General features: G+C 45.8%; 1 protein-coding gene across 2 annotated transcripts in view; it reads right to left on the bottom strand.

Moving 5' to 3' along the window:
- CXADR (CXADR cell adhesion molecule) overlaps positions 1 to 27,448 on the bottom strand; it is a 389,642-nt gene that overhangs the window by 92,264 nt on the left and 269,930 nt on the right. Inside the window, exon 7 of one of the 2 annotated variants that reach the window (XM_085623057.1) lies at positions 21,732 to 21,918. In XM_085623057.1, coding sequence (XP_085479183.1) covers positions 21,732 to 21,918 — 187 coding nt within the window. Of the gene's footprint in view, positions 1 to 16,821; positions 21,919 to 27,448 lie in introns of those variants that run through there. The other variant, XM_085623056.1, reaches the window with a different exon arrangement.

Below are 27,448 nucleotides of genomic sequence, written 5' to 3'. Positions count from 1 at the left end.
AGTCTTTCGCAGTCCGGATGGATGTTTCATCAGGGCGGGGGTGAGGATGGGGAGACGCCTACTTACACTGTGTAATGTCGATGCACCAAACCAGATGCAGGACTCCCATCTCCGAACACTTCTGCAGTAACATGTGCCATATGGCGACCCCTCCCTAATTTTGGGGGAGACTTTAACCTGGTGTGGGATTCTGCGATGGACCGTAGTGAAGCTTCTTCCAATGGGGCGGGGGCCATGTCCTCCACACTCCCTAAACAGATAACAGACCTTGGCCTGCTGGACGTATGGCGATACCACTCTCCGGAGGTATTAGTTGTATTACTCCCACATTCACCGCTCGTACTTGCGTATTGATTATCTTTTTATTTTGCACGACATCATGAGGGACACGTTGGGGGCGTCTATGTCTGACATATCGCTATCTGACCATGCCCACGTGGAGCTCCTTCTGCAGGATCCGGCCGCTTGCCCCACCCACCTCCCGAGGTGGCGTTTGCCGCTGCATGTCTTGCGTGATCCGGCTGATGTGGAGAGCATACGGACCGCCACTGACTCTTATTTTGTGAGCAATGACCTTCCCGAGACTCCCCTTTCCTGTGGTGTGGGATGCCTTCAAGGCTACAATCCGCAGTCACATCACATCTTTATCGATTGCACGGGCGCGGGAAGCCTGCAGCCTGGAAGATAGCTTTTCCAAGGACATTAAGGCGTTAGAGAAGCAAGATCAGGGCCATTCTTCGATCGCGAGTCGGCAGCGACTTGCTAACCTCCGGGGTCAGCTCTGCGCAGCAATAAAGCAGAGCGGTCCCGGTTAGCCTTAAAACAAAGATATTTGGAGGGGGGGAGACAAAGTGGGCAGATTGCTGGCGAAGCGCTTGAGGGCCCGTGCAGCAAAGGCTCACATAGCGAATTTTCAATCGCCGGATGGGACCTGGGCCACCACGGAGTGCGCTAAAAGCGAAGCCTTTAGGGCTTATTACGCTGCCCTTTGTACGGCGGAAACGCCCTCTCAAGCCCACATAGATGATATCTTAGCCCAGTGCCCCTGGACTCCAATCCACCCACACCATGCCAAACAATTAGACGATCCTCTCATGGCAGAGGAACTGATGGCAGCGTTGAAAGATCTCCCTCTCGGGAAGACGCCAGGCCAAGATGGCCTGCCACTGGTCTTATACCGTATGTTCCTACCACAACTTCAGCCACACCTTCTGCGACTATACAATTCCTTCTCGGACACGGAAGGGCCGACGCCCTCCATGGGTATGGCTGAAATAGCTCTTATCCCCAAGCCGGGAAAAGATCCCACGTTGTGTGCATCATATCGCCCCATCGCTTTGCTGAACACAGACCTCAAAATTTACACCAAAATGCTTGCCAGACGCTTAGATCCCCACATGCCTGGCCTTGTGGAGCCGGATCAAGTTGGCTTCATCCGCAATAGGCAAGGGGTGGACAATGTGTGGAATTGCACATCTTGTGGGGAAAGCACAGCACTGGAATATACCAGCCTGCCTTCTCTCGCTTGACGCGGAGAAGGCGTTTGATCGGGTGGACTGGGGCTTTCTTCGCGCGGCGCTGCAAAAGATCGGACTGGGACCGAATATGATCTCTAGGATCATGGCCCCTTATTCATCCCCGCAAGCTAGGGTTCGGGTTAATGGACAACTTACAGACCCTTTCTCCATATATAGAGGTACACGGCAGGGTTGTCCCTTGTCGCCTCTTTTGTTTACCCTGGTGGTAGAGCCCTTAGCAGAGATGATCAGGCAGAATGCGGACATACATGGGATTTCTCTTGGTGGCACGCAAAATAAGGTAGCACTCTTCGCGGATGATCTCATCCTCACCCTATCGCGTCCGCATACATCCCTTCCGGCGCTTCACGTCCTGTTACAGTCTTTTGAGCAAGCTTCAGGCCTTAAAATTAATCATGGCAAATCTTGGGCTCTGAACATCACGATCCCAACAGAAGAGATACCAATCTTGAAAACGCTCGCTCCTTATCAATGGGCCACGGAACATATCAGGTACTTAGGCCTTCAATTGACTCCCACCTTGGACACATGGACCCAGGTAAATTGGCGATAATGTAGGAGAACTGTTCTGGAAGACTTAAGGGGATGGAAAACCCTAACGCTTTTCTGGTTGGGTAGGCTTAATGCCGTGAAAATGTTGATACTCCCCAAAATTCTTATATTTATTTCAATGTCTCCCCACCCCTATCCCGCAGCACCAAATACAGGGCCTCCAGCGATTTCTCATTCGCTTCATCTGGGGCAGACGTAGGCCGCGATTTTCTCACAAGACCCTCATGTCACCGCGAGACAGAGGGGAACTAGCGTGCCCTAACCTTTTGGACTATTATTGGGCCTAGCATCTCCGCTTTGTTTCGGAGTGGATAGCCATTGAAAGCGAAAAGATATGGTTCCATATGGACAGGACGGTAACTGGACGCTCCATCTGGGACCTTGCGTGGCACCATCGTACAGCGCGCTCATGCAGTGCCTATATCGCAGTACCTACTAAAACGTTTCTGGATATATGGGGCAAGGTTGCAGTGCGTAAGGGACTAACGACTTTCCCCTCCCCCCATACTCCTATTGCAGGTAACCCACTATTCCCTCCGGCCCTCCACCCAAAAACATTCGCCAACTGGCTACAGGGGGGATGCAGAGTGATTGGAGATTTGTATGAGTGGGGAACACTTAAGACATTTGCCCGGTGTCGGGAGGACTTTTGTCTCCCGCTGAGCTCGAGACTACAATATGCACAGCTGCGGTATTGGGTGTCCTCACCTGAGATGCAACAGGCTGCTGTCCGTCCATTCACCCCTTTTGAACGGTTGGTCCGTTCCTTCGATGAATCGAAGGGCCTTATCTCTCGGACATACCAGATCCTACAGCACCCTCCAATACTAACCCCACACACACATCAGCGCCAATGGCAATCAACGTCAACCACGAAAATCACATCAATACAATGGAATCGCCTTTGGCGAAATAGCCCTAGGTTCTATCGCAGCATCCCACAGAGGGAAAATGCATATAAAATGATGACGCAATGGTATTATACGCCTACTCGACGGTACAACATTTTCCCTGCCGTGTCCCCATTGTGCTGGAGGCGTTCGAATGCTTCTGGGGATTTCATTCACATTTGGTGGGCGTGTCCGCTCTTCACCCTGCTCTGGGAGGAAGTCCTTAGTCATATCAAGGAGGTGTTGGGCTTTTCCCTGCCCGAGTCTGGAACCACGATTCTTTTGGGCCTTAAACCTACCAACCTGAAAGCACTTACCCACAGAGATTGGACTATAGCACTTCATATACTTGGCGCGGCTAAGCAAATTATAGCGTTGTACTGGAAAAAACGGAATCTCCCCCAATAACTGCTTGGTACACGCGCCTATGGCATGTGATAACTATGGAACTTTTTACAGCGCGACTGCAATCATGTGACACCTGCTTTACTGCTGTTTGGCGACCCTTAATCCACTACCTCTGTAAAGTAGAGCATGCGCGTTATCTACCCTCCAAGCTTAGAGCGTTACTACTTTTTGAGGGTGCCATACTCCCGTCGGATGCCAATAGGCTCCTTGCGTAACCAGATCAGCCCTGGGCGACACCCCCTACGGCAAGCTCCAAGATATACACTCCTACCACCATATTCTGTTGCGCGCATATTCCCGCCCGTCTACCTAGCCGCCTTTTGTTGCTGTATACTTCTTTTCTCTTCCCCCTCTCCTCTTTTGCCCCTTCTCTGTCTAGTCTCTACTATCTGCTTTGGATGGGTCTCTTGCCCGTGTTCTTACTGTTCTTGTTGTTACACCGAAAAGGTCCTGGCACTTCGCACAACACTCTAATACTGCTACATATGTTATGTTATGCGGCCGGCCCACCAAGGGTTGTAGGCGACATGTTGTGTTTTAAACTGTCTATTGATGCCTTCACATATTCTTGGAGAGCCTTGGATGAAACGCGGCCGGCCCTAAACGGGTTGTAGGCTTAACGCTGTGTCAATGTGGACCTCTGTTCTACTTTATTCGTAGAAAATAAACACATCTTTTAAAATAAATTTTGCACAGACTCACCAAACCATGTCATGTGAGAAGGCTCCGATGAGCCGAAACGCGTAATGGGAAAATAAACATCTTAAAAGCACCTACTTGGGTCCGTGTCCGTACTGTGGAGCTATCTGGAGCTATCTTCGTTATGGAGCGGAAAAACGCTAGAAAATAAATATATATATATATATATATATATATATATATATATATATATATATATATTGCTTTAAGTGTGTACATCTTAAACTATATTATACGTGCTGGAGAGAGGCAGGAGGGTGCATGTGAATCTGCAGCACTACATGCTATGGATAGATGCTTAAAGGGTAACATACTCTGTTCATTGCATGCTTTGGCTGCAGTTACATGTTATCATGTTCTGCACGGACTGTAAAGCAGTACTCATCTCACGGTAGATCGGGGCGTTAGATGGTGCAGTGGTTTGGAATAATGTGCGTGAAACTGTTTGTCCTTCCAGATATTGTTGTCTGGCATGAACCTCCACACAGTAATGTTTTAGTAAATGTGAGTGGGTTTGTCCATGTAGCCGCTTTACAAATATCTGAAAAGGGAATGTTACCTAATAAAGCCATTGATAGACCTTTCTTTCTTATGCAATGAGCTCAAAGAACTGCTGGTAGATCTATTTTAGCCTTTATATAGCACATCTGTATGCATTTAACAATCCATCTTGAAATTCCTGCTTTTCAGGTACCTTTGCTAGGCTTTTATGAAAGCTATAAATAGCTATTGTACCTTTCTAGAATTCTTAGCTCTCTATGTAGTACACAAGTGCTCTTTTAACATAAAGTGTATGAAGGACCTTTCTGCCAGGGTCTCTGGTTTTGCAAAGAAGACTGGCAAATTCAGTGTTTGATACAGATGGAAGGGGGAGAGGACCTTTGGGAGAAGTTTTGGGTGCGTACGTAGACTAATATCCTAGAAAACGTTAAAATAAGAATCTTCAATGGTTAGTGCATGAATTTTACTAACTCCTTAAGGAAGTTCTAACTACAAGGAAAGGTACATTCTAAGAAACAGAGGACATGAATGCAGTGGTTCAAAAGGCGTGGAAATTAGTGGTGTGAGCACAACCTTTAAATTCCACGAAGTGACCGGAGGTGTATGTGGTCAAATTACTATTTTTAACCCTTCCATAAAAGCTTTGATGACTGGTGTTCGAAAAAGTGACTGATGTTTGTAATTTTTCAGATGAGCTGCAATTGCCCCTAGATGCAGTCTTATGGAAGAGTGTGTTAAATGTGACTTTTGGAGATATATCCAGTAGCACACTCGTGTAGGTGTCCAAGAGTCTGTTTTGAGCTATGCAAAGGAGAACAAAACGTTTCCATTTAGTCGCATAGCATGCTCTTGCGGTTGGGGGCCTTGCCCCCTTCTGAATGCCCATGCATTCTGGAGGCAATTGTAAATATCCAATCTCTACGACTTCAGGAGCCAAATTGCTAGGTTAAGTTGCTTGGGATTTGAGTACCTGACTCTTCCCTTGCAGTGAGTGAGAAGATCTGGTATGTTGGAAGTTTGTCATGCGGTACTAGCGACAACTCCAGTAGTGTTGTGAACCAGGTTGGAGCTATGAGAATCAGCTTGAGTGATGTTTGTCTGAGTTACCTGACCAGATTTGAGAGAGGTGGAAAAGCTTGTGCAAATATCCCTGACCTGTTCATCCATACAGCATTGCTCATGGACTGTGGATGTGGGTGCATGGAGGCAAAGTTTTGTGCATTTTGCGTTTTTTCTGTGGTGGCAAATACATTTATTTCTGGTGTTCTCCAATGCTAGTAGTACTTGTGGATGACTTTAGGTTGGGGCTCCCACTCGTGTGCTTATTACAGCATCTTGCTTAGTAGGTCCGCTACTGAACTGTCCACTCCTGGAAGATAGTCAGTCAGGAAGTGAATGTGGTGTTTAACAGCCCAGTGCCAAATGGACGGTGCTAATTGAGACAGCGGTATTGTGTGTCCTTCCTTGTTTTGTAATGCAGTGCAGTCATTTTGTCTTATATTGGGGAGGAAAGCTTCCAGAGCCATCTGAATGGCTGTGAGCTCTAGAATATTGATGTTGAATGTTCTATGAGTGATGTGTCCGTGGTAATAGTCACCAGCGGGATTGGGTCCAGAAAAGATCAGTCCTTAAGGATGTTGTGTGTGTTCCATCACTCTAAAGATTGATGGACCCTGGGTGAAACCAACACCAGATCCTGCAGGTTTCGTCCTGCTTGTGACCACTGAGATGCTAGATACTCCTGTAACAGGTGCATGAGTAGCCTGGCATGTGGGTCTATCACTATACAAGAGGCCATCATGCCTAGAAGGCGCATCACTGCCCTGACTGGCAGGTGACAATGTGGCTGAAATAGAGCAAGTTGGTTCTGGAGATTAAGAACCCTCTGCGAATTCGGGTACGTTTTGGCTGAGATTGAATTCAGTATCGCTCCCAGATATGGCTGTATGTGAAGAGGTTATGAGAGGAATTTTGTAGCATTTATTGTGAATCCAGTTTACCAGGTGGAGAGTGACCTGTGTTTCTTGATAGCACCTCTGTTTGCTGGAACTCTTGATCAGCCAAGCGTCGAGGTATGGGAAGACATGAATGTTTTGTCTCCTTGAATGTGTTTCTACCACTGCTAGACATTTGGTAAATACTCTTGGGGCTGTTACCCAAAAAGGTAGTCATTTGAACTGGTAATGATGATCACTTACCACAAACCGAAGGTACCGGTGGGGTGAATTGAATTGGTATGTGAAAGTATGCGTCCTTCAAATAGAACGCTGTCATGAAGTTGTTTTTTGCAGTAGTGGTATGGCATCCTGTAATGTCACCGTGTGGAAGTGTTCTGACAGGATGTGTAGGTTGAATGGTCATAGATCTAGAATTGGTTTTAGTGCCCCATCTTTTTGCCTTGGTGTCTGTGCAGTACAGGGTGTATGGCCCCCTTTTGCAGCAGAGCTTTTAATTTGTCCTTGAGGTGGTGTACATGCGGAGGAATATTTGAGGGATGGCTTTTTAGTCCTAGGCAGTACCCCTCGCAAATTTATCACCCACTGGTCAGTCACAACTGGTGAAATTGTTATAGCCTTCCTCCGACAGATGTTGCATAATCGGGGGAATGAAAGCTAAGTCACTGTTTAGAGGCAGAGGCTTCCCATATACGAGCTCCTCTTTTCTAAAAATTCCCCTGTAATAGCTCTTTCCAGTTTGCTGATGGCATTGCTGCTGCTCTCTGGTAAGTTTGGGTGTCAGGAGTGGCATGTTTGGTAGCCACTCTTCCAGGATAACTCTGAAAGGACTGTTTTGGTGCTGCAGACTGCAAAGTTCCCATAGACTTGGTGCATTTCTTCATTTTTTCTCATTGGGAGTCTACCTCTGGTTCAAATCTGTGTTTCCAGTCAAATGTGACATTAAGCAGATGTCGTTTCATCTCTGGCTTGAACCCAGAGATGTGTAACCAGGCATGTCTGCATACTAGAATAGAGTAATTTATTCCTCTCGTATCCATGTCAGCACTGTCTAGATCACAAGGTATGGCTGCATTAGACACTTGTCTACCCTCTGCAACTAGGTCTTCCCTCCTCTTCCTGTACTGTTCAGGGAAATGTTGAATAAGATCTTCCATCTCATTCTATGTTGCCTTGTTATATCTAGATAGGAGTTCTACTGAATTAGCAGTCGGTCAGTGATTGAGTGATGGGCGTGCCCAGTTGCCAACCTCTTCCCTGCCGCATCAATGCAATTACTATTTCTAGAGGAGGTGTGTCCCTAGTTCTTTCGGAGGCTGCTCTCTTCCTCACTCGTCACTACCAGGGAATCAGCTGTTGCATGTCCCTTTGGCATCCTCATTTCTGTGCCATGCATTCTCTCCATAGTTGTATGTCCCCTACTGCTCATCCAGCATGCACAAGGTAATAGAATGCTGATGTGTGCCTTGTGGAGTGAATGTCAGTTGGAGTGCGTGGACTGAGCAGCAAAAATGCTGCTCCCGGTGGGGCCTTGCTGGTTCCTCCCAACCCTCTTTTACCTGTAACCTAAGACACTTATTTTACAGAATAAAGCACCCTGTTATCACCTGTACTACTGGCTACACTGCATCTTCATTTACTACAGTCGCCTAATTTAAGGAGGGTTATTTGGGGAAGGTTTGTTTTTCCTCTCAATACATGGTGTAAGGACTCTGGTCTTGACTGGGTCTTCAAACAAAACACTTCTTGGGCGTGGACCCCATCACTTCCAGGTATCGCACTGAGCACTCGGTCTTGGAGAGTGCCTCTACTAGGAAGTCTGTCTCCTCCTCTGTGTTATGCATTTATACATTGTGGTATTCGGCCATACGTTAAATAAAACTATGGTAAGATGATGTGTCGTCTGGGAGAGATGCCCCTTGCTGGTATTGGTGGTTCTGTGTCTAGTAGCACCAGGTCATAATCATCATATTGGTCTGGGCTGTCTGGAGAGATCTCCTAGAGAGCCTGAATCATGTGTATAGTGACTGGCTTCGTACCTCTTTCTCTGCTAAGTGTGTGGAAGATGGTGACATGGTCTGTGGAGATGTATTAAAAATTAATTGGCATAAGGCTTGTGGCCTTATGCTCTGTAGTTGTCTTCTTTGTTATTTGCTGAGGCATTTCCGTGTCATGCCTTTTCCATTTATGAGACTTGTCTGGTAAAGGTTCCTTTCCAGTTTGGTGCTTCTTTTGCAGGCTCTCGTGAAAACCTTTCCTTCAGACTGCTAGTTTATTGGCCGTTTTTGGCAACAGGACTTTTGGGTTTGTTTTTTTATTTGCTCCTGTAGAGATGTAGGGTGTCCGCGATGTAGTGGTCGATGCCGAAGCCTTTTTCGCAGTCGAAGTGTGGCTGTGCACTGACGCACAAGTTACTTACTTGTGTAACAATATATCTGTAAGAGACATTAGTTAGTGATTACCTTAGAATATCCCCAGGTGTCAGACTGGATCCGGAACGTTTGTCAGCAGTACCCCTGTGCGTCGGTAGGTGCTGTCGTACGGCTCCGCGTAAGTCGCTGGTGTCGTAGCCACCGAGATGACGTTGTCGGAGCTACTTAGACGCGCGCTGACGTCAGTTCTGTACACAACTTTTCCGCGCCAGGAGCGCAGAGCCATGCCAGAGACCGACTACTGGTGCAATGGAACTAGGGTCCTGAAAGGGAGGACCTGAACCTTGGAGAACAGTTCGCAGAACGGGGAGGATGAGCAGGCCGTAAGGAATCCATCACTAACTAATGTCGCTTACAGATATATCGTTACTCAAGTAACTAACTTGTGCATCTGAAAGAGACACGTTAGTGATAAATTTCCTACCTTAGAATACATACCCAAGCCATACCAACCCCGGTGGTGGGTCTGCGAAGTGAGATTACACCAGAAAGTCACAAAGAACTGAATGGCCAAAGAAGCCGTCTCTCCGGACCGGACCGTCAAGGCAATAGTGCTTAGTTAAAGTATGCAACGAGGCCCAAGTGGCCGCCTGACAGATGTCTTGCAAGGGCACACCGCGTCCCAATGCTGTAGTGGCTGCTGTCGCCCTGGTAGAATGGGCACGTAGCCCAACCGGAGGTTCCTTTTTAGCCAGAGAGTAACAGGCTTTAATGCACAAGACAACCCATCGGGAGATAGTCCGCTTATGCACAGCCAGACCTTTCTTGGCACCCACGTAGAAAACAAAGAGCTGGTCATCCACCCGGAACTGTTGTGTGCGGTTGAGATAGAACGTTTGGGTCCAGACGGTGGAGCCTCTCCGCTTCTCTTGAAGGGTGCGGAGGCGGAAAGAAAGTGGGCAGAGTGACAGTTTGCCCAAGATGAAAGGCAGAGACTACTTTTGGTAGAAAGGAGGGACGTGGCAGAAGCACAACCTTGTCCGGATGAATCGCCAGGAAAGGAGGTTTATAGGAAATAGCCTGGAGCTCACTCACCCGCCAAGCGGAGGTGATGGCCACCAGGAAGACAGTTTTCAAGGTTAATAACTGCAAAGGACAGTTATGAAGAGGTTCAAAGGGAGCGCACATCAAGTATGTGCGAACCAGGTTTCAAGTCCCATTGAGGCATTAGAAAAGGAATAGGAGACAAAAGGTGAGTAAGGCCTTTGAGAAATCTATTGACAACCGGGGACTTGAAAAGAGAGGGCTGATCAGGCAGCCTAAGAAAGGCTGAAAGAGCAGAAAGGTAGCCCTTGATAGTGCCCAGAGCAGAGCCCTGCTGGGCCACAGAAAGGAGGAACAATAGGACCTCAGAAAGAGGGGCAGCAAGAGGAGCTGTCGCTGTGCACCATGCCACAAATTTTTTCCACTTGCAGGCGTATACCGTTTTAGTGGAGGGACGCCTAGCTGCCAGAATTACATTACAGACTTCAGGAGGCAAGTCAAAGGGAATCAACTGTCGCCGCTCAATCTCCACGCAAGGAGGTGAAGGCTGGACAGGTTCGGGTGAAGGACCGTCCCCTGTTGCTGCGACAGGAGATCCTCCCGAAGAGGCAGTCGGATCGGGGGGATCTACGCTCATACTGAGTAGCTCGGGATACCAAACTCTTCGAGCCCTGTCCGGCGCCACAAGAATGACTTGGGCCCGGTCACGTCTGATCTTCAGCAATCTGGGAAGAAGAGGTATAGGCGGAAAGGCATACAATAGACCGCAACGCCACTCGTGACGAAAAGCGTCTCCGAGCGAGTGCCGCCTTGGAAACTCCAGCGCGCGGAACTGGTGACATTGCGTGTTCTCTTTGGTGGCGAATAGATCTAACGAAGGTTCTCCCCACTGCTGAAAGAGAGCTTGCACCACCTCCAAGTGAAGACGTCATTCGTGATCCAACATGCACCTGCGGCTGAGTTCGTCCGCCCTAGCGTTCAGTGTACCTGCCAGGTGTTGAACCACCAAGGAAATGCTTTGACATTCCAGCCACGTCCAGAGACGTAGAGCATCCTGACATAGGGTCCACGACCCCACCCCGCCCTGTTTGTTGCAGTACCACATGGCAGTGGTGTTGTCTGTGAACACCTGCAGTACTCTCCCCTTGACAGAGGGAAGGAAGGCTTTCAGTGCAAGTAGGATCGCCCTGAGCTCCAAAACATTGATATGGAGCTTCGACTCTGCCGGAGACTAGAGGCCTCTGATCTCAGCCTCTCCCATGTGGCCGCCCCATCCCAGGAGGGACGCGTCCGTGACTTCTGTGTGCTCCGGTTGTGGAAGGAAGAGGGATCTGCCACTGACCCAACGTTGGTTCGTGAGCCACCACTGCAAGTCCTGTGCAGTGTCCTCCGAGATCTGGACGTGGTCGGACAGGTTTCCCCGATGCTATGTCCACTGAAACTTCAGGTCCCACTGCAGAGCCTCCATATGCCATCTGGCATGATAGATCAGCAGGATGCAGGAGACCATGAGGCCCAGCAGCCTCAGGACCTCCCTGACCGAAACCCAGGACCAGGACCAGGGCCGAAAGATCAGAATCATAGCCGAATGTCCCAGACTCGCTGTTCGGGAGGATAAGCCCAAAACTGCGCCGTGTCCAGAACCGCTCAGATGAATAGGAGCTTCTGAGAGGGAATCGGGTGCGACTTCGGCACGTTGATGGAAAACCCCAGCAAATGCAGGAGGTTGGCAGTAGTCTGGAGGTGGGCGATGACTGCCTGGGGCGAGCCCGCCATCAACATCCAGTCGTCGAGATAGGGGAAGCCACTAACCCTGATCTGCGCAAATGAGCTGCGACCACCGCCATCACTTTCGTGAACACCCGAGGGGCGCTGCTAAGGCCAAAACGAAAACAGTGAACTGAAAATGCTCATGGCCTACCGTGAACCTTAGGTAACGCCGGTGGGCCGCCAGGATAGGTATATGAAAGTAAGCATCCTGCAAGTCCAGCGCTACCAGCCAGTCTTGCGGGTCTAGGACAGACAAGACCTGAACAAGCATGAGCATCTTGAACTTCTCCTTCCGGAGGAAGCGATTGACGTTCCGGAGGTCTAAGATAGGACGCAAGCCCTGTTCCTTCTTTGGAACCAGGAAGTAGTGGGAATAACAACCACGACCTACTTCTGGCGTCGGAACGCGCTAGATGGCCCCCTTTGCCAAGAGGGCCGCAACTTCCTGCTGGAGAAGTACCAGGTGATCCCCTGATATGCGGTGATACTGAGGTGGCATGGCTGGAGGGGTAGACTCGAAGGGAAGGGAGTAGCCCCTTCGAACTATTTGCAGAACCCACCTGTCCGAGGTGATGGTGCGCCAGTGGGGAAGGTGATGGTGAATCCTGCCACCCACTGGCATCTGGTGGGCCTGAAACACCGGACTAGTGAGATTGAGGCAGCGGCGGCAGGGGCGGTGGTGGATTGACATGACCGCGGCCCTCTGGACCCACCACGGCGGGTCCCACGTCCACGGCTGTGCTGAGGTTGCGGCTGCGCAGGCTTGCGGGTCTGAAAGGAACGCACTTGGGTGCCTCAACCTGGACCTCAAAAGGAGCGAAAAGTGGACACCGAGGGAGTATGTGTGGTGGCGAGACCCAAGGACTGGGCCGTAGCCAGAGAGTCCTTAAAGCTTTCCAGGGTGCTATCCGCCTTGTCACCAAAGAGGCGAGTGCCATCAAAGGGCATGTCCATCAAAGTGTTCTGGACATCCCCGGAGAAGCCAGTAGTTCAGAGCCAAGCGTAACGGCGGAGCGCCACTGTTGTGGAAAGTACCCTGCCGTGGGAATCTGCTGTGTCAAGCCCACAACGGATAGTAAATTTAGCAGCAATCCTCCCTTCGGTAATGGCCTGGGAGAGAACCGTCCGTGCTTGCACAGGGCACTGAGTCAGCACCTGTGCCACAGTGTCCCACACAGAATGGGAATAGCAGCCCAACAGGAATGCAGTATTCACCGCTCGCGACCCGGAACTGGCAGAAGTCTTTTTCCCAAACTGCTCAAGTTTCCTAGATTCCTTGTCCGGAGGAGCAGAAGGGAATGCGCTCGGCGAGGCAGAAGCCTGGACTCTCAGGCGTTGGGTGTTGTGTGAGAAAGCTGGGGTTGCCCGGCGTCAGGAGAGGACGGCGTGCCACACCCTTATCTACAGGGACCCCTGAGTTAGGTTTGGTGCTCAACAGGAGGTCAGTAAGCACCTCGTTGAATGGCAGCAGCGACTCCGCGGTGGAGGACGGTGGCTGCAGCACCTCGGTCAGGAGATTGGTCCTGATAAGTACAGAAGGGAGCTCGAGGTGAAGAGCCTCAGCCGTCCTACGCACACCACTGAAAAAGTCCCAACCTCCTCCATAGCCACGGAAGAGGGGGACATGTGCCAGGATGTGGAGAGAAGTCCAGATCCACTGGACCCTCCATGTCGCCTTCACATTCAGGCTCTTCCTCGCATTGAGCTGCAAGAGGGTCTTCAGACCCCTCCCCAGTACTCCCCTTCGTCCACCGGTTGTTGAGGAGGCCGGTAAGGACGAGGTGCCCGGGGAAACGGGACAAACTCCCCACCAAGGAAGGGAATCTGGGGGTAAGAGACCAACCCAGGTTCGGCACCAGTGACGTGGCAGGGTATGGTACCGGCATAGCAGAGGCCAAAGGCGGCGGCACGGGGGCAGATCCACCCAGCGGGTCCGTGGGGCCCAAAGGCACTCCGTAGGGGCCCGATGGGGCAAACAATGGCGCAAGGCCGACACGAAGGACTATACCTCATCCCAAGTCGCGTGCGGGCCTGGAAAAGCTGGGTAGGCCGCAGGCAACAACTGAGGCTCCAACGGAGCCGCGGGGAAGTGACCGTCTGTCCCCTCCTCCTGGTTCTACGACCGGTAAGGGGTAGAAGAAGAGCGACGTCACTTCTTCGACTTTTTATGGCGCCGTGACCTACCTGTCCCCTATTCCGGAGAGCGATGCAGATGGCTCCGCGACCGGTCCCTCGACCTCCCACGGGAGCGCGACCTCGATCTGCGCAGAACTGATTGCCAGACCTCCATCAATTTTCAGGAACGCTCCAGCAAAGCTTTCGGCGCCATGGCCTGACAATCGGGGCACGCCTCGCGGTCATGGCCGTGCCCCAAGCAAAAGAAACATCGTGCGGGTCCGCTACCGACATGTTCTGGCGGCAGGCCCTACAGGACTTAAACCCAAGCATTCCTACTGCACCAGGAGTCGAATACTCGACAAAACAAGTTGTCAGAAACCAAGTTAAAACTTTTAACTAGGGGTACTGCTCTCTAGGATCTGCGCTGCTGCGCGGAAAAAGAAAGAACTGACGTCGGCGTGCATGGGCGCATCTAAGTAGCTCAGTCGACGTCATCTCGGCGGCTACGACGCCAGCGACATACACGGAGCCGTACGACGCCGCCTACCGACGCACAGGGGTACTGCTGACGAAAACTTTCCGGATCCAGTCTGAGTCCTGGGGAATATTCTAAGGTAAGGAATCTATCACTAACGTGTCTCTTTCAGATACCTTTTTTAGATTCAATGCATCATGGCTCCGATAAGGTGTGCCGACATTGTGCGTTTGTTAGTCTTCAATGATTTTGGTGGTGCCGGAGGATGGTGAGGTGCCATGTGTGCAGGAGTCGATGGCTTTTTTGGCATCAAGTGCTGCTGTGTGTGGGATCCGTATCTCTCCCTGTGGCTCGATTGGGATCTAATATAGTCGCGCCCCATCTAGGATCCGAGGCATGCACTCCGTGCCAATCAGAACCAGATGGCTGTGGTGCACCCAGGCGATGTTGGGAGGGCTCAGAGACTGCTATCTTTATGTGGAGCGGATCTTGTATACTCACGGCCATTGGCGCTGTCTTCATCCTGGGCCCAACCCTGATGGTCTCTGATAGTGTGGTGGTTCTATTACAGACCAAGCAGACTCCTTGGCTTCTTCATGCTGGCTGGACTCAGAGGGGACATAGTGCAGACTGGCTACGATGGTGGCCTCATCTCTTGGCAAATCACCTTCTTAGTTCCCGATGGTTTAGATGTCGTTTTTCTTCTGACAAGAATTCTGCTCCCGCTGCCATCTCCATATTATGGGCTAGCCTGCGGTCTCGTATGGTGTGAAGTGTCTTTATCTTTTAAAATGGTGCATACAGGCTGTGCAGTCCTGTTCCTTATGTTCCGGCAACAGGAAGAGATTGCAGGCGTTGTGTGGGTCTGAAATCGCATCTTTACCCCGCACTGAAGGCATTTATAGATAAGACAGTCTTTTGCCCTCCGTTACCGGGAGCCAAACATTCTCGATGGGTCCTGGATGGGAGATACATTTTTTTCAGTCAACAGTAAAATCATACGCCGCATGGAAAATACTCTGATCCACTATTCGATGAGGACTTCTGGAAGCTGCTTTATATGAGTAGAAACCAGTACAAGCCGTTAGGAGTCCATAGGTGCCAAAGCTGCACTGTGCTCCGGCGCAAGCCATTCTAACCAGATGGCAGAAAAATAAAAAAAATCAACCTTACAAAGGAGCCGTTGGAAATGCGCATTACCTCGGGGATGTCGAGACTGCGCCACACCAGTAGTAAAAAGATTTCCAAAAAAAAAACTTGCAAAGTCCGAATCCAAAACTTGATGGCCGGAGTGTGCATAGCATGTGTATTTGCAGCCAACATCTACTGCAAGTACTATGGTTCCTGGAAAAGTATTTATTTACGCCTATCGGGTCAAGACACATGGTGTGAGGCAGACTGCAACTTTATCTGGCACATATTTAGTTTACCAGTCTTCTCTGTGAATGACTAGAGCACCATGTCTGCAACCTGGTATTATTCGTCCCCTTCACCAGAAAGTATTTTAAAAAAAACAAAAAGCAACCTCTCTCAGTGTTGCTTAGAGTTCTTTTATAAAGCAATAGCCAACCGAGGACATGGAGCATACTAAGCTAGTAAATCTTGTCTATGCTTCCACCTGTACCTGCTGCGTGCCACTGGGAAAAGAAGCTCAAGATAAAGGCTTCACCCGTAAGGCCATTTGAAAGCTATCTCTCAAAATAATGTTTGTGTGAGGCAATGAAACAAAATGTTGCTCACTTATCTGCCAAGTGCTGAACAAACTGAGAAAATCCTGTTTGTGAGTGTGCAGAGAAAGAAAGCAACAACTTCTGGTGTTGGATTATGCACACCACCCCAAATATTTTTTTAAACAAGGGTGTACACACATTTTCATGTCAATTCCCAATAAATATCACATATTTCGTGCAGGCCTCTCATGAGAAATGCATTATAAAGAACTCTCTGGGCCAAAAAAATATCTATACATTGAAATACATACATACATTTATAGTGACAAGTCTCATGTACATGTAATAATGCTCACTTTAAAATCAGATGATTAGCAGTAAAGCAGTAAAAACATATCAGTACTTAGTATGCTTCGCATTATCTAGGATTTTGGTTCAGTCTAGATTATTTAACAGCTTTCAAAAAGACAGCAGAATCTGAAAAGACTATGAACGCATTATGTTTGTAATGTTATAACAGCTGAAAAAAAGTAACCAGTATCAAAACAATGAACACTGAAGTTCAGTAACCAAAGTTGGAATTTGGGAAACAACTAACTATTCACAGGGCAGAATTTTCAATAAAATTTAAATATGGTGAATTCAATTATAAAAAATGTTAATGTTTTAGCAGAAAGGTTTCAGTTCTTATTACCAATAGACCTGTAGCTTTTAGTGGTGAAAGGATAGTAAAGTAAAAGTAAGCCAAAGGTAAAGCGCAGTTAGTGCCAGAAAACATAAAAAGAGACGAATCAAGACACACCAAACCAATAAATAAAGGCCAAAGAAAGAAATTAAATTATTTTATTCAAAAGTACAGAAAGTTCTTAAAAAAACAAAGTTTTCCAGCAGCATTCTACAAACTCTAAAATAGGTCACGCATTTGAACTTTTTTCCTGTCACCAATTTTAAACAGATAATGCAATCAAATTTAGCACTGAACGTTTCATGTTTTCTGTAATTGCTCGAAACAATTGGATTTAAAAAACACGCACCTGGTTTTTAAAAACCAAGATGCACTTTGTTTCGTTACAGAAAAACAGACAGTTCTCAATCCCTCCAAAACAAATTTTAGTCTCAATCACATAAAATAGCGCTTCACACCACATTACAACCGCAGGAATGTATTTTCCTGTTTTTGGTACATAGGAAGCAAAAACAGAGCTGCTTTGCATCACTTACTTAATATACCAACACTATCATTTTCAATTTTATTCAACAATAGAACACCACAGATAAGGGAAAAATATTTAGAAAATACATGAACAAAGAAACAAGCGCATGACTCTTTCATTGTTTGTATATACAGAGATTTATATCTTCGATCAGAGACAATATAGTTCAATTAATCCACAACAAAGGAGCTTGACACTAACTTATGCAGTTATCATTCGAGTTATTTTAAGACAAGTGAATTGTGGCACCGCTGTCTAGAGCACTGAAGTTTTACTACACTTGGTCTCTTTTTCCCAAGTAGCCAATTTCTAGTTAAAAAAATATATATATTTCTCATAATTAATATATAGCAGGACTCAGTTGATCAAAATAGGAGTCCCTGCTTATATCAAGAGATTAATAGAAAGTTCAAATGTCAAGCTCATTGATTAATAAAAAGATAAAGTACATCAATTTTGACAGGTCAGAAGCAAACCACACTCAAACATTAACTTGTTTTCTGAAGCGGAAGCACTGGAACAAGCTCCCAAATGATCAATCTCTGAATATATAATTCAGGTTGGAGGCAATCGCCAAGAGTAAGTCAGCAAGCGGCACTGTCGCTGTGTAAAGCGACTGAAATGTCATCTAACTCTGCTAATGGCACTGTTTTTCTATATCATTAAAATTGTGATTTTCCCAACAAGTAAATACTGCAGTAGCCAAATGTAACGTTTAGTTTTGTAACAGAAAGGTAGCAAAGCAGCAGAGACCATTTAAAATGCACTCCTGCAGGTCATGACGTTTTCGAAGAATACCAGTTAATGTCAAAGTGTGGTTCAAACACCAAGAAAAACAGGTTTTAGAAAGAACACAAATGAAGAATATGCAGTACAGGTGCCATATAACTAACAACGGGCTGAGCACATTTCAAAGGTAGACAAACTTCGACTAGAGTTTTACTGCAAAGGCACAAAAAATCCTAAACACAAAATAAAGCAATGGGCATATGAATTTGTTACAGAAGGAAATGTGTTTACGATTGCTTCGTATACAGGACCAATGCTCTAATCATTTGGAGGCAATCAACAAATGTGGCACACAGAGCAGTCATTTGCTAGGTTTGTGAATTCCAAAAGCAAATGGAATGTCAGGACAAAAAAAAGAAAAAAAACACTAAAAGCTTGAAAAGATTGAATACAAAATCCTTGGAAATCTTTCAGTTTTACAAACTAATATCCACTCAATAGTGGTAGTTAGTATTTAAGTCTCGGGGTAGAAGAGGCCAGCATTACTTCATCCAGTGCATGAGCTACCCCTAAACAGACTACATACAAATATAGCTTGCCTACTATTCAATGATAATTCTTATCATCTGTTCAAAATCAGAGTGGCCTTATATTATCCAGTGTTATTAAAGAAAAGAAAAAACTTAACAGACAAAGATAATCTACGTAACATGTTCACATCTCATTGAGATAAGCAACAAGGAGTACCATAAGGCACCAAGAAACCTTAAGAATGTTTTGTCTGCTGGATGAGATTATAAATCCAACCTTGATCAATCTTCTACAAGTCTGGCTTTCAGATGATTGACATTCACAAAGGTACCTTGAACAGGCTATTCTATTGTTTCCAGCAACTCATTTGATACATGTTGTATAAGCAGAAGTGTATAATAAAGGCATGTATTGTAGCACATAATGCCTATGTTTAAATTGCTAAGCATTTAAAATTCAAAATATACGTATGGTGAAAGTCAGCTGGAGCAACCCGCAATTGGTTCAAAATATTACTGTGAAATCGCAAGCTACACAAAAAGCAGAAAATAAACCATTCCAATCTATCACTTGTCTATGTACTTATTGCATAATACCAAAATATGGAAAAGCTCACTAGCATCAGGCAAAGTACGTCAATCGATTCCTCCCTAAAACCGAGAAACACATTTTGTCACTAACTGGATAATTGTGACATTGAGCCATTTGGGATTCGATCCAGGAGTCTCCTATTGACAGTGATTACTTAGTGTCTTAACTTTAAAAGAAATACACAAGACAAACAAACAAAATAAGAAAATTACTAAATTTACGAGATCTAAAACAAATATGTAAATGTGTTTCTTCAGGCGAGTTTAAAAGAAGAGATTAACTTCAAATCGCTTGTTGGACTGAAATCAAATATTTGAAAGTTTAAAATCATAACCCAATTCAATATTGGCATGTTACTCGCAAGTTTATTTTTAAAATGCTTAGAATATGTTTGTAGCTAACTATATCAACCGGAGTCTCGAAGCAGAACTGCAGGGCAAGATGCAACAAACTGGAAAGAAATATGGTGCTGGAAATCGAAGAACAATACTATTTTGAGTGTTTTTTGTCCACTAGCCAAATGAAGGCTCAAAATGTTCTGCAACTTCAGAAAACCTGTGTAAAGAATTGCATACAATCACAATGGGACTGTCTACCTGAGTGACAGGAAGCATGTATGCCACATATAATAAGACAATAAGGACGATGTGGGGGTCTGTACAAAGAAGAAACCCATCAAGTCAGTCACCACTCACTTTAGTCTGAGGCTAGCCAATTCATTATGAAACGTTTTAAAACCACAAGAGTCCTTTAGCAGGCTCTGGAATGTTAATGTTAAACATTTTAAATAAGCCTTCTGATTAACAATACCAGAGCTACTAAATGGTCCAGGCTGGTGTACATGTGGGAGGTAGTAACAATGTAAGTCGAAGTCAGGGATCAAGCCAACATGCCCAAAAGAATCAGTACTCTAAATTCACCTTCACAACGGTAGACAGAAATACTTACAATTTCTACATAAAATGCGCAGGTAGTAACAAAGATTTCCTATACAGAGAAATATTTGAATATCAAAAAGCGCTGCTTTAGATCCGATATAGGTTTGTGTAGAAGCTCAAAGTTTTGCCATGAAAAGTACTTTAGTTCTTTAACCGAGCCATAAATCAAAAAATACTCAAGATTCTTCGAAAGAAAAATGAAGGCACTGAGGAAGTTAGGAGTACCTTCCTTTAAAATCTCATGAAGGAAGTTGCTATTGAGATTCCAAAGGAGCTTTCTCTCTGATCTTAACGTTATAAAAGGAGGAAGATAAATGTACCGGTGAAGAGAAAAGATTGCATAACACAACTAGAGATAATTTGATTAACATTAAAGTAAAAGGAGTTTTCTTGGATGTGAAATATTTTAGAATAGAGGGCAACATATATGCAAAATAAATTGAAAGGGTTTACAATTTGCAGAAAATATTCCAAAGACTGAGCGCTGAACTGCAGCTCCTGAGGTTTTCAAAGTAGTAAAACACATTTTAGTCATGATCACCTTTGTATTAAAATAAAATGAAAACAGTCTCCGAGCATTGGTGGAAGGCTTATAGCTGTGTTTCTCACCCAATACCTCAGAAAGACTGCATCTACAATTACAGGTAAGGTGTCTTTAAAAAGTAATTAGAACAAAGTAAAATATTCAGCACAGACCAGTCGTAAAGTCTATGCCTACTTGAGCACTGTGCCTTGTACACGATACCTCTAACTCAACAACCATCAGAGGTACATGAGAAAAGTATACACTACCCACAGAATGGGGAACCAGTGCCTACGTCATACACGTCATAATGCAAAGAGTTTACATGAGCTACCAAAGCAAGCAGGATGTATGTATCTGCTGGGAAATGAAACTCATTAAAGCCTGCATTGTACTTCAAACAGCACTCACTGAGAGCTGATGAGGAAAACGCAAACAGAAATAAAACTGCAAAGTGAAAACAGTGAAGTGAGAATCTCCTGTAAAGTTCATGATGTTAATCAATGGAACCAAAAAAAAGTTAAAGGATCCAGAGATAGGCTGACAAACAAGCAGAGGAATATGCATACTGAGGGAATGAAGGGTGCATATATGGACTAAAAGAGGGGTGTTGAACCACTTATGAAGAAAGTTGGCTTTTCCCTCAAGATCACTCATTTTGCTTCATTTACGCAAGTCACAAATGTGAATAGCCCGCAAACAGCAGTACAATATAAACTCGAATCCAACAAATTTGATAAGGGTGTTTATAAAAGCAACCAAAATGGTGATTTTTCCCTTTCCAAAATAACATTCCACACACAGCACGGTCTGCCTCTTAACCAAAATATAGTACGTTGACATCACAGTCTGTGATTATTTGCAAGAATTAAAATGTCTAGAGTTGAGGGGGATGTTCAGCATCAACGACTATTCAATTCCTGCCCAAAAAATTTATTTGCAAGTTCTTTCCTGAGGTTTTGGAGAAAACGATTCAAGTCATAAAGAGTTCTTTCTGAAAAAATGTTTACGGTGGTCAGCAAACCTATATTTAAACCTTGTGACCTATGAGAACAGTTTGGGCCAGGTAGTTTCTTTGATATCAGATGAATACAAAACAGAAAAAGATCATAAATTAACAAAACAAACAGACCTAAACTATTGACCCGTCTTTGCTTTGTGCTGGAATCATAACCGGAATAGCTCCCATCCTACTTAAATTAGGAGCAGATACCTTTGATGTGGAGACATATGGTGCACTACTCGGTGAGCGTTCAAACTCTTCAGTTGGTATGTGGCTATACTGTGCCTTGGCATAGCCATCCATGTTGGAAGGAGACAGTGACCCAAGTGAGGAGTGATTGCTGCCAATGAAACTCCGTGCAGTTGAGGTGCGACTTTTTGGTGGAGCAACATCTTCTCTGTAAAACAATCATAATGCATGTATTAACTCAAAGGTAACGTTATATATTCATCAGCATTAAGCTATAAAGTTTGTATAACCATCATACATAACAAGAAAAAAAACACTAGCCTCCAACATGGTTTCTCCCCACTGTTAGGTTAACAATTATAGAGTAAAGAAGCATGATGAAAGACACATGACCAAAAACCACTCATGTAACTGATTATAGCGCCAAACACAACAATACTGTAGTGTGTGCTGGACCAAGCTACTCAAGGAAAGCTCCCTTATTGGAGGGAGCAAGCAGATGGAATGGAAACAGTGATACAGTACACACTACTCCAGTGAATATCTAGCCCGCAGTGACAAGAGAAGGCAGGAAAAAAAAGACATCTGCCTCAACTACTTTTCTTCCCTCAACCACTTTAAAACAAGAGCCCAACCTTAGTGAGGTAACTTTCAACATAGGGTTTCGTATTACATAAAGTGCCCGGAGCACTTTGGTATTAGAAAAAAGGGCTGCAGACACTTGTGGGGCCCCTTCTGTAATAACAATAGCGCTGGTTCACATGTAGCTATCCTAAAGGGCATTTATTTCCTCATTTGCATGGGGGTATGCCTCCCTTGCAAATGAAGGCAGCATATTATGGATGCAGGCATTGAAAAACGTAAACAGGCTATTAGGTGGTGCACTTATTACTCATCAGCTCCTCATGGTAACCCTGGGGAAGGGGGGGGCAGAAAGGTAGATAAAACCCGACATTTCCCTGCCAGTGATTACAGTCACTCACTGTACCTGCCTGCAAGGGGGAAATCATTTTCCCTTTTGATTGCAGACCGTGTGCAGTATGCACGGTTAGTGACAGAAAGGCTGCTTCAAACAGCCACTCAGCCTTTCACTAATGTGCTGCCCTCAGGACAGCTGCAAGTTTGTGTGTGGCTCTGTAGCAGTGCATGTGTGTATATATATATATATCAGAGCGCATTTTCCCCATGTGAACCCAGCGTACCCCGTTAAAATTGTGCTACAGCGAAAACAGGGCGATCGTGCCCTATCTATAAAACAGGCACAGGGGTCATATTACATACAATGCCCCAAGTTTTCCTGGGGCATTATAGCATTACAGAACAGGCGTCAGACGTTTGTGCAGCCCCTTCTGCAATACAAATTGATTTGGTGCTATTTTTAGAGGACATGGCCGTGCAAATGAAGGAAGGAAAATGCTACTTACCCAGTATGCATCTGCTCTTGGCATACAAAGCTGTAGATTCATATGCGGTAGCATAGATCGCCATCTGGTGTTGGGCCCGGATGTTTGCACTTTGTTTATCTTCGAAGAAGTCTTTGTAGTCACGAGTTTGGCGACTCCTCCTATCTGTGATAGTGCGCATGGGCATCGACTACATCCCCACATTGTTTTGCCATAAGGGTGAAGATGGAGTTAGTAAGAGTAGAAAGAGATGCCCATGTATAGTGTATCTAAGTAAGATAATACTGCAACAGATAAACGTACACGGGGAGGCGGGTGGGTGCATATGAATCTACAGCTTTATATGCCAAGAACAGATGCATACTGGGTAAGTAGCATTTTCCGTTCGAGGCATATGAGCTGTAGATCATATGCATTAGCTTAGACTATACATGAGTTATCTTCCCAGCGGTGGCTAACCTGTATCTGTTGGTGGTTTGAAATGGTCTTCTTAAATATGCCTGGCCCACACTAGCTTGTTGTTTTGCAAACACATCTACACAATAGTGTTTTGTGAATGTGTGTGGTGTAGACCATGTTGCAGCCTTGCAGATGTCATCTAAGGGTATGTTCCATAAGAATGCCATAGAAGCCCCTAGCTTGCGTGCACAGTGCACCCTAGGAGGAATTGTTAAGGTGCGTTTAGCTTTAAGGTAGCATATTTGGATGCACTTAACTATCCACCGTGCAATACCGGCTTTTGAAATGGGATTGCCTTTGTGTGGTGGAGAAAAAGCAACAAAGAGTTGCTTAGTATTCCTAAAAGATTTGGTTCTTTCAATGTAATAAAGTAGCGCTCTTATGACATCCAATGTGTGAAGAACACCTTCTGCGACTGAGTCTTGTTCAGGAAAAAACACTGGTAACTCAGACTGATTGAGATGAAACGCGGAAACGACTTTGGGTAGAATTTTTGGGTTAGTCCTAAGAAACACTTTATTGTGGTGAATTTGTAAAAATGGATCTTGTATAGGTAGTGCCTGGAGCTCACCAACTCTAAGAGATGTGATGGCTATAAGGAAGGCTACCTTCCAAGTCAGAAACTGCAGTTCGCATTTGTGCAAAGGCTCAAATGGCAGCCCCATGAGTCTTGTAAGGACTATATTAAGATTCCATACGGGAGAGGGTGGAAGTCTAGGAGGAATGATTCTTTTGAGTCCTTTCATGAAGGCTTTGATAGCGGTTACACGAAACAAGGACAAGTTTTGTCTGTTTTGTAGGTATGCCACCATTGCAGCAAGATGCAGTCTTATTGATGTATATGCTAAGTAAGCCCGTTTTAGGTGTAACAGATAGCAAGGAAAATGCTACTTACCAGTATGCATCTGTTCTTGGCATGTAGAGCTGTAGATCCACACACTGTGCATAGATCGCCATCTGGTGTTGGGCCCGGATGTTTGCACTTTGTTGTTGTCCTGGAAAGTCTTTGTAAGTCACGGGACAGGTGGCTGCTCCTTTGGACAATAGTGCACATGGGCATCGACAACATCGTCAGATTGTTTTTTCACCAAGAAGGGAAATGATGGAGTTTTGTAAGAAATAGATGTCCATGTATGTTGTGTCTAAAGATAATACTGGAACAGATAAAGGTAGCCGGGGAGGTGGGTGGGCATGCGTGGAGCTACAGCTCTACATGCAAAGAACAGATGCATACTGGTAAATAGCATTTTCCGTTCGAGGCATATGATCTGTAGATCACACACTGTGCATAGATTGCATAGCAGTACTCCTCCTTAGCAGCGACCACCAGTATCTGTTGCAGTAGTTTGAAATAGTGTTTTGAGTACAGCTTGGCCCACACTAGCTTGTTGTTTTGCCTGCACATCTACACAATAGTGTTTTGTGAATGTGTGCGGTGTAGACCATGTAGCTGCTTTGCAGATGTCATCTAGGGGAATGTTCCCTAAAAATGCCATTGAAGCCCCTATCATTCAGGTAGAGTGGGCTTTAGGGGGAATAGATAGTGTACGTTTTGCTTTGTGATAGCAAATTTGTATACATTTGACAGTCCACCTTGCAATGCTAGATTTTGATTATGGGATTGCCTTTATGTGGTTGTGAGAAGGATACAAAAAGTTGTTTTGTTTTACGAAAGGCTTTTGTTCTGTCTATATAGTAAAGGGGTGCTCTCTTTACGTCCAGTGTATGAAGAGCTCTCTCTGCTACTGTTTGTGGTTGCGAGAAGAACACTGGCAACTCAACAGATTGGTTCAGATGGAAGGAGAAATAACTTTAGGAAGGAATTTTAGATTTGTTCTGAGAACCACTTTGTTATGATGGAGTTGTAAAAATGGTTCTTGAATGGTTAGTGCCTGTAGCTCACTAACTAAGATGTAATTGCCACAAGGAAAGCGACTTTCCATGCGAGGAAATGTAGCTCGCATTTATGCAGAGGTTCGAATGAAGGACCCATTAATCTTGTGAGGACATTTAGATTCCACACAGGGGAAGGAGGTACCCTGTGAGGAATTATTCTTTTGAGGCCTTCCATGAATGCCTTAATGGCGGGCACCCTGAACAGTGACTGGTGCTGTCTATTTTGTAGGTAAGCTGCAATGGCAGCGAGATGTAACCTAATTGATGTGTATGCTAGATTACATCTCTGAAGATGCAGTAGATAACATATGATTTGCTGAGTGGAGGCATCTAGAGGGTTGATGTTGTTATTGTTACAGTATATGACAAATCTTTTCCACTTGGCTGCATAGAAGGCTCTAGTGGTGGGGCGCCTAGCCTCCTTGATAACGTTCATGCAATCAGGTGGAAGTCTGAGATAACCAAACTCTAGGACTTCAGGAGCCAGATCGCTAGGTTGAGCTGTGCTGGATCTGGATGTCTGATCTCTCCATGGTTCTGTGTGAAGAGCTGTGGGGAGAGGCGTAGGTTTTGGTGCGGGACTACTGATAGTTCCAGCAATGTTGTGTACCAGGATTGTCTGGCCCACGTTGGAGCAACTAGGATCAGTGTGAGCGACTGTTGTTGCAGCTTGCGCACCACTAATGGAATGAGTGGGAGAGGCAGAAAAGCGTACGCAAATCTGCCTGACCAATTCATCCATATCGCATTGCCTTTGGACAATGGGTGTGGATATCTGGCGGCGAATCTTGGGCATTTTGTGTTGTAATGTGGGGCGAAGAGATCTATCTCTGGCTGCCCCCACATTTGGAAGAACAGTTGGAGAACCTGTGGATGAAGTTCCCACTCATGAATCTGTTGTGTCTGTCGACTTAACAGATCTGCCATGTGATTTTGAATTCCTGGGAGATGTTGAGCTAACGGGAAAATGTTCTGAGGAATGGCCCATCCCCATATGCTCTGTGCTAATTGAGAGAGCTTGAGAGAGTGTTTTCCCCCCTTGTTTTTGTAAATAGTACATTGCTGTCATATTGTCCATGCAGACGAATACAGCTTTGCCTATTATGTGTCAAGTGGTTGATGTGGAGTAGCCTTTGCTGAGGTGTCCATGTGCCCTGTATGGTGTGATGAAGTAGATGAGCTTCCCAGCCAGTGAGTGATGCGTCTGCTGTTAGCACAGTCTGTGGAACCGGCTCTATGAACGGTCGCCCTTTGGAAAGGTTTTGGGTGTTCCACCACTGCAGAGAGCGATGTGTGCGGCTGTCCAACAACACCAGATCTGTCAGCTGACCTTGAGCTTGGTTCCACTGACGTGCTAAGCATTCCTGTAAAGGGCACATCTGGAGTCTTGCATGAGGTACTATGAATATGCAAGAGGCCATCATCCCTATTAGTTGCATGAAAACTTGCGCTGGAAGTGAGTGTTGCAGTTGGAATCTTGCTATACGAGCTTGCATGTTTGCTATACTGGCTGGACTGGGATATGTAAGGCTTTTTGAGGTGTCTATTGTGGCACCCAGATATTGCTGGATGTGGGATGGTTGGAGGGGAGACTTGGCGAGGTTTATGGTAAACCCCAAGTTGTGAATTATTTGTATTGTGGCGTGTGCGTGATTTACACACTGGATATGTGACTTTTATGAGCCAGTCGTCCAAATATGGGAAGACCTAAATTTGTTGTCTTCTTAAGTGGGCTGCCACCACTGCCAGACATTTTGTGAAGACCATGGGTGCTGTGCGGGAGGACCTTGAACTGGTAATGCTGGCTGTCTACCACAAACCAAAGGTATTTCCTGTGAGCAGGGTGAATGGGAATGTGGAAGTAGGCATCCTTGAGATCTAATGTGGCAAAGCAGTCGCCCAGTTTGAGTAACGAGAGGACCTGCTGAAGAGTGACCATATGGAAATGGTCTGATTGTATGTAGAGGTTTAATGGTCTGA

This window comes from Triturus cristatus, chromosome 8 (assembly GCF_964204655.1).
Source record: "Triturus cristatus chromosome 8, aTriCri1.1, whole genome shotgun sequence".
Taxonomy (NCBI): domain Eukaryota; kingdom Metazoa; phylum Chordata; class Amphibia; order Caudata; family Salamandridae; genus Triturus; species Triturus cristatus.
The sequence above is the reverse complement of the archived record's forward strand: the minus strand, read 5'-3'. Positions and strand labels throughout refer to the sequence as shown.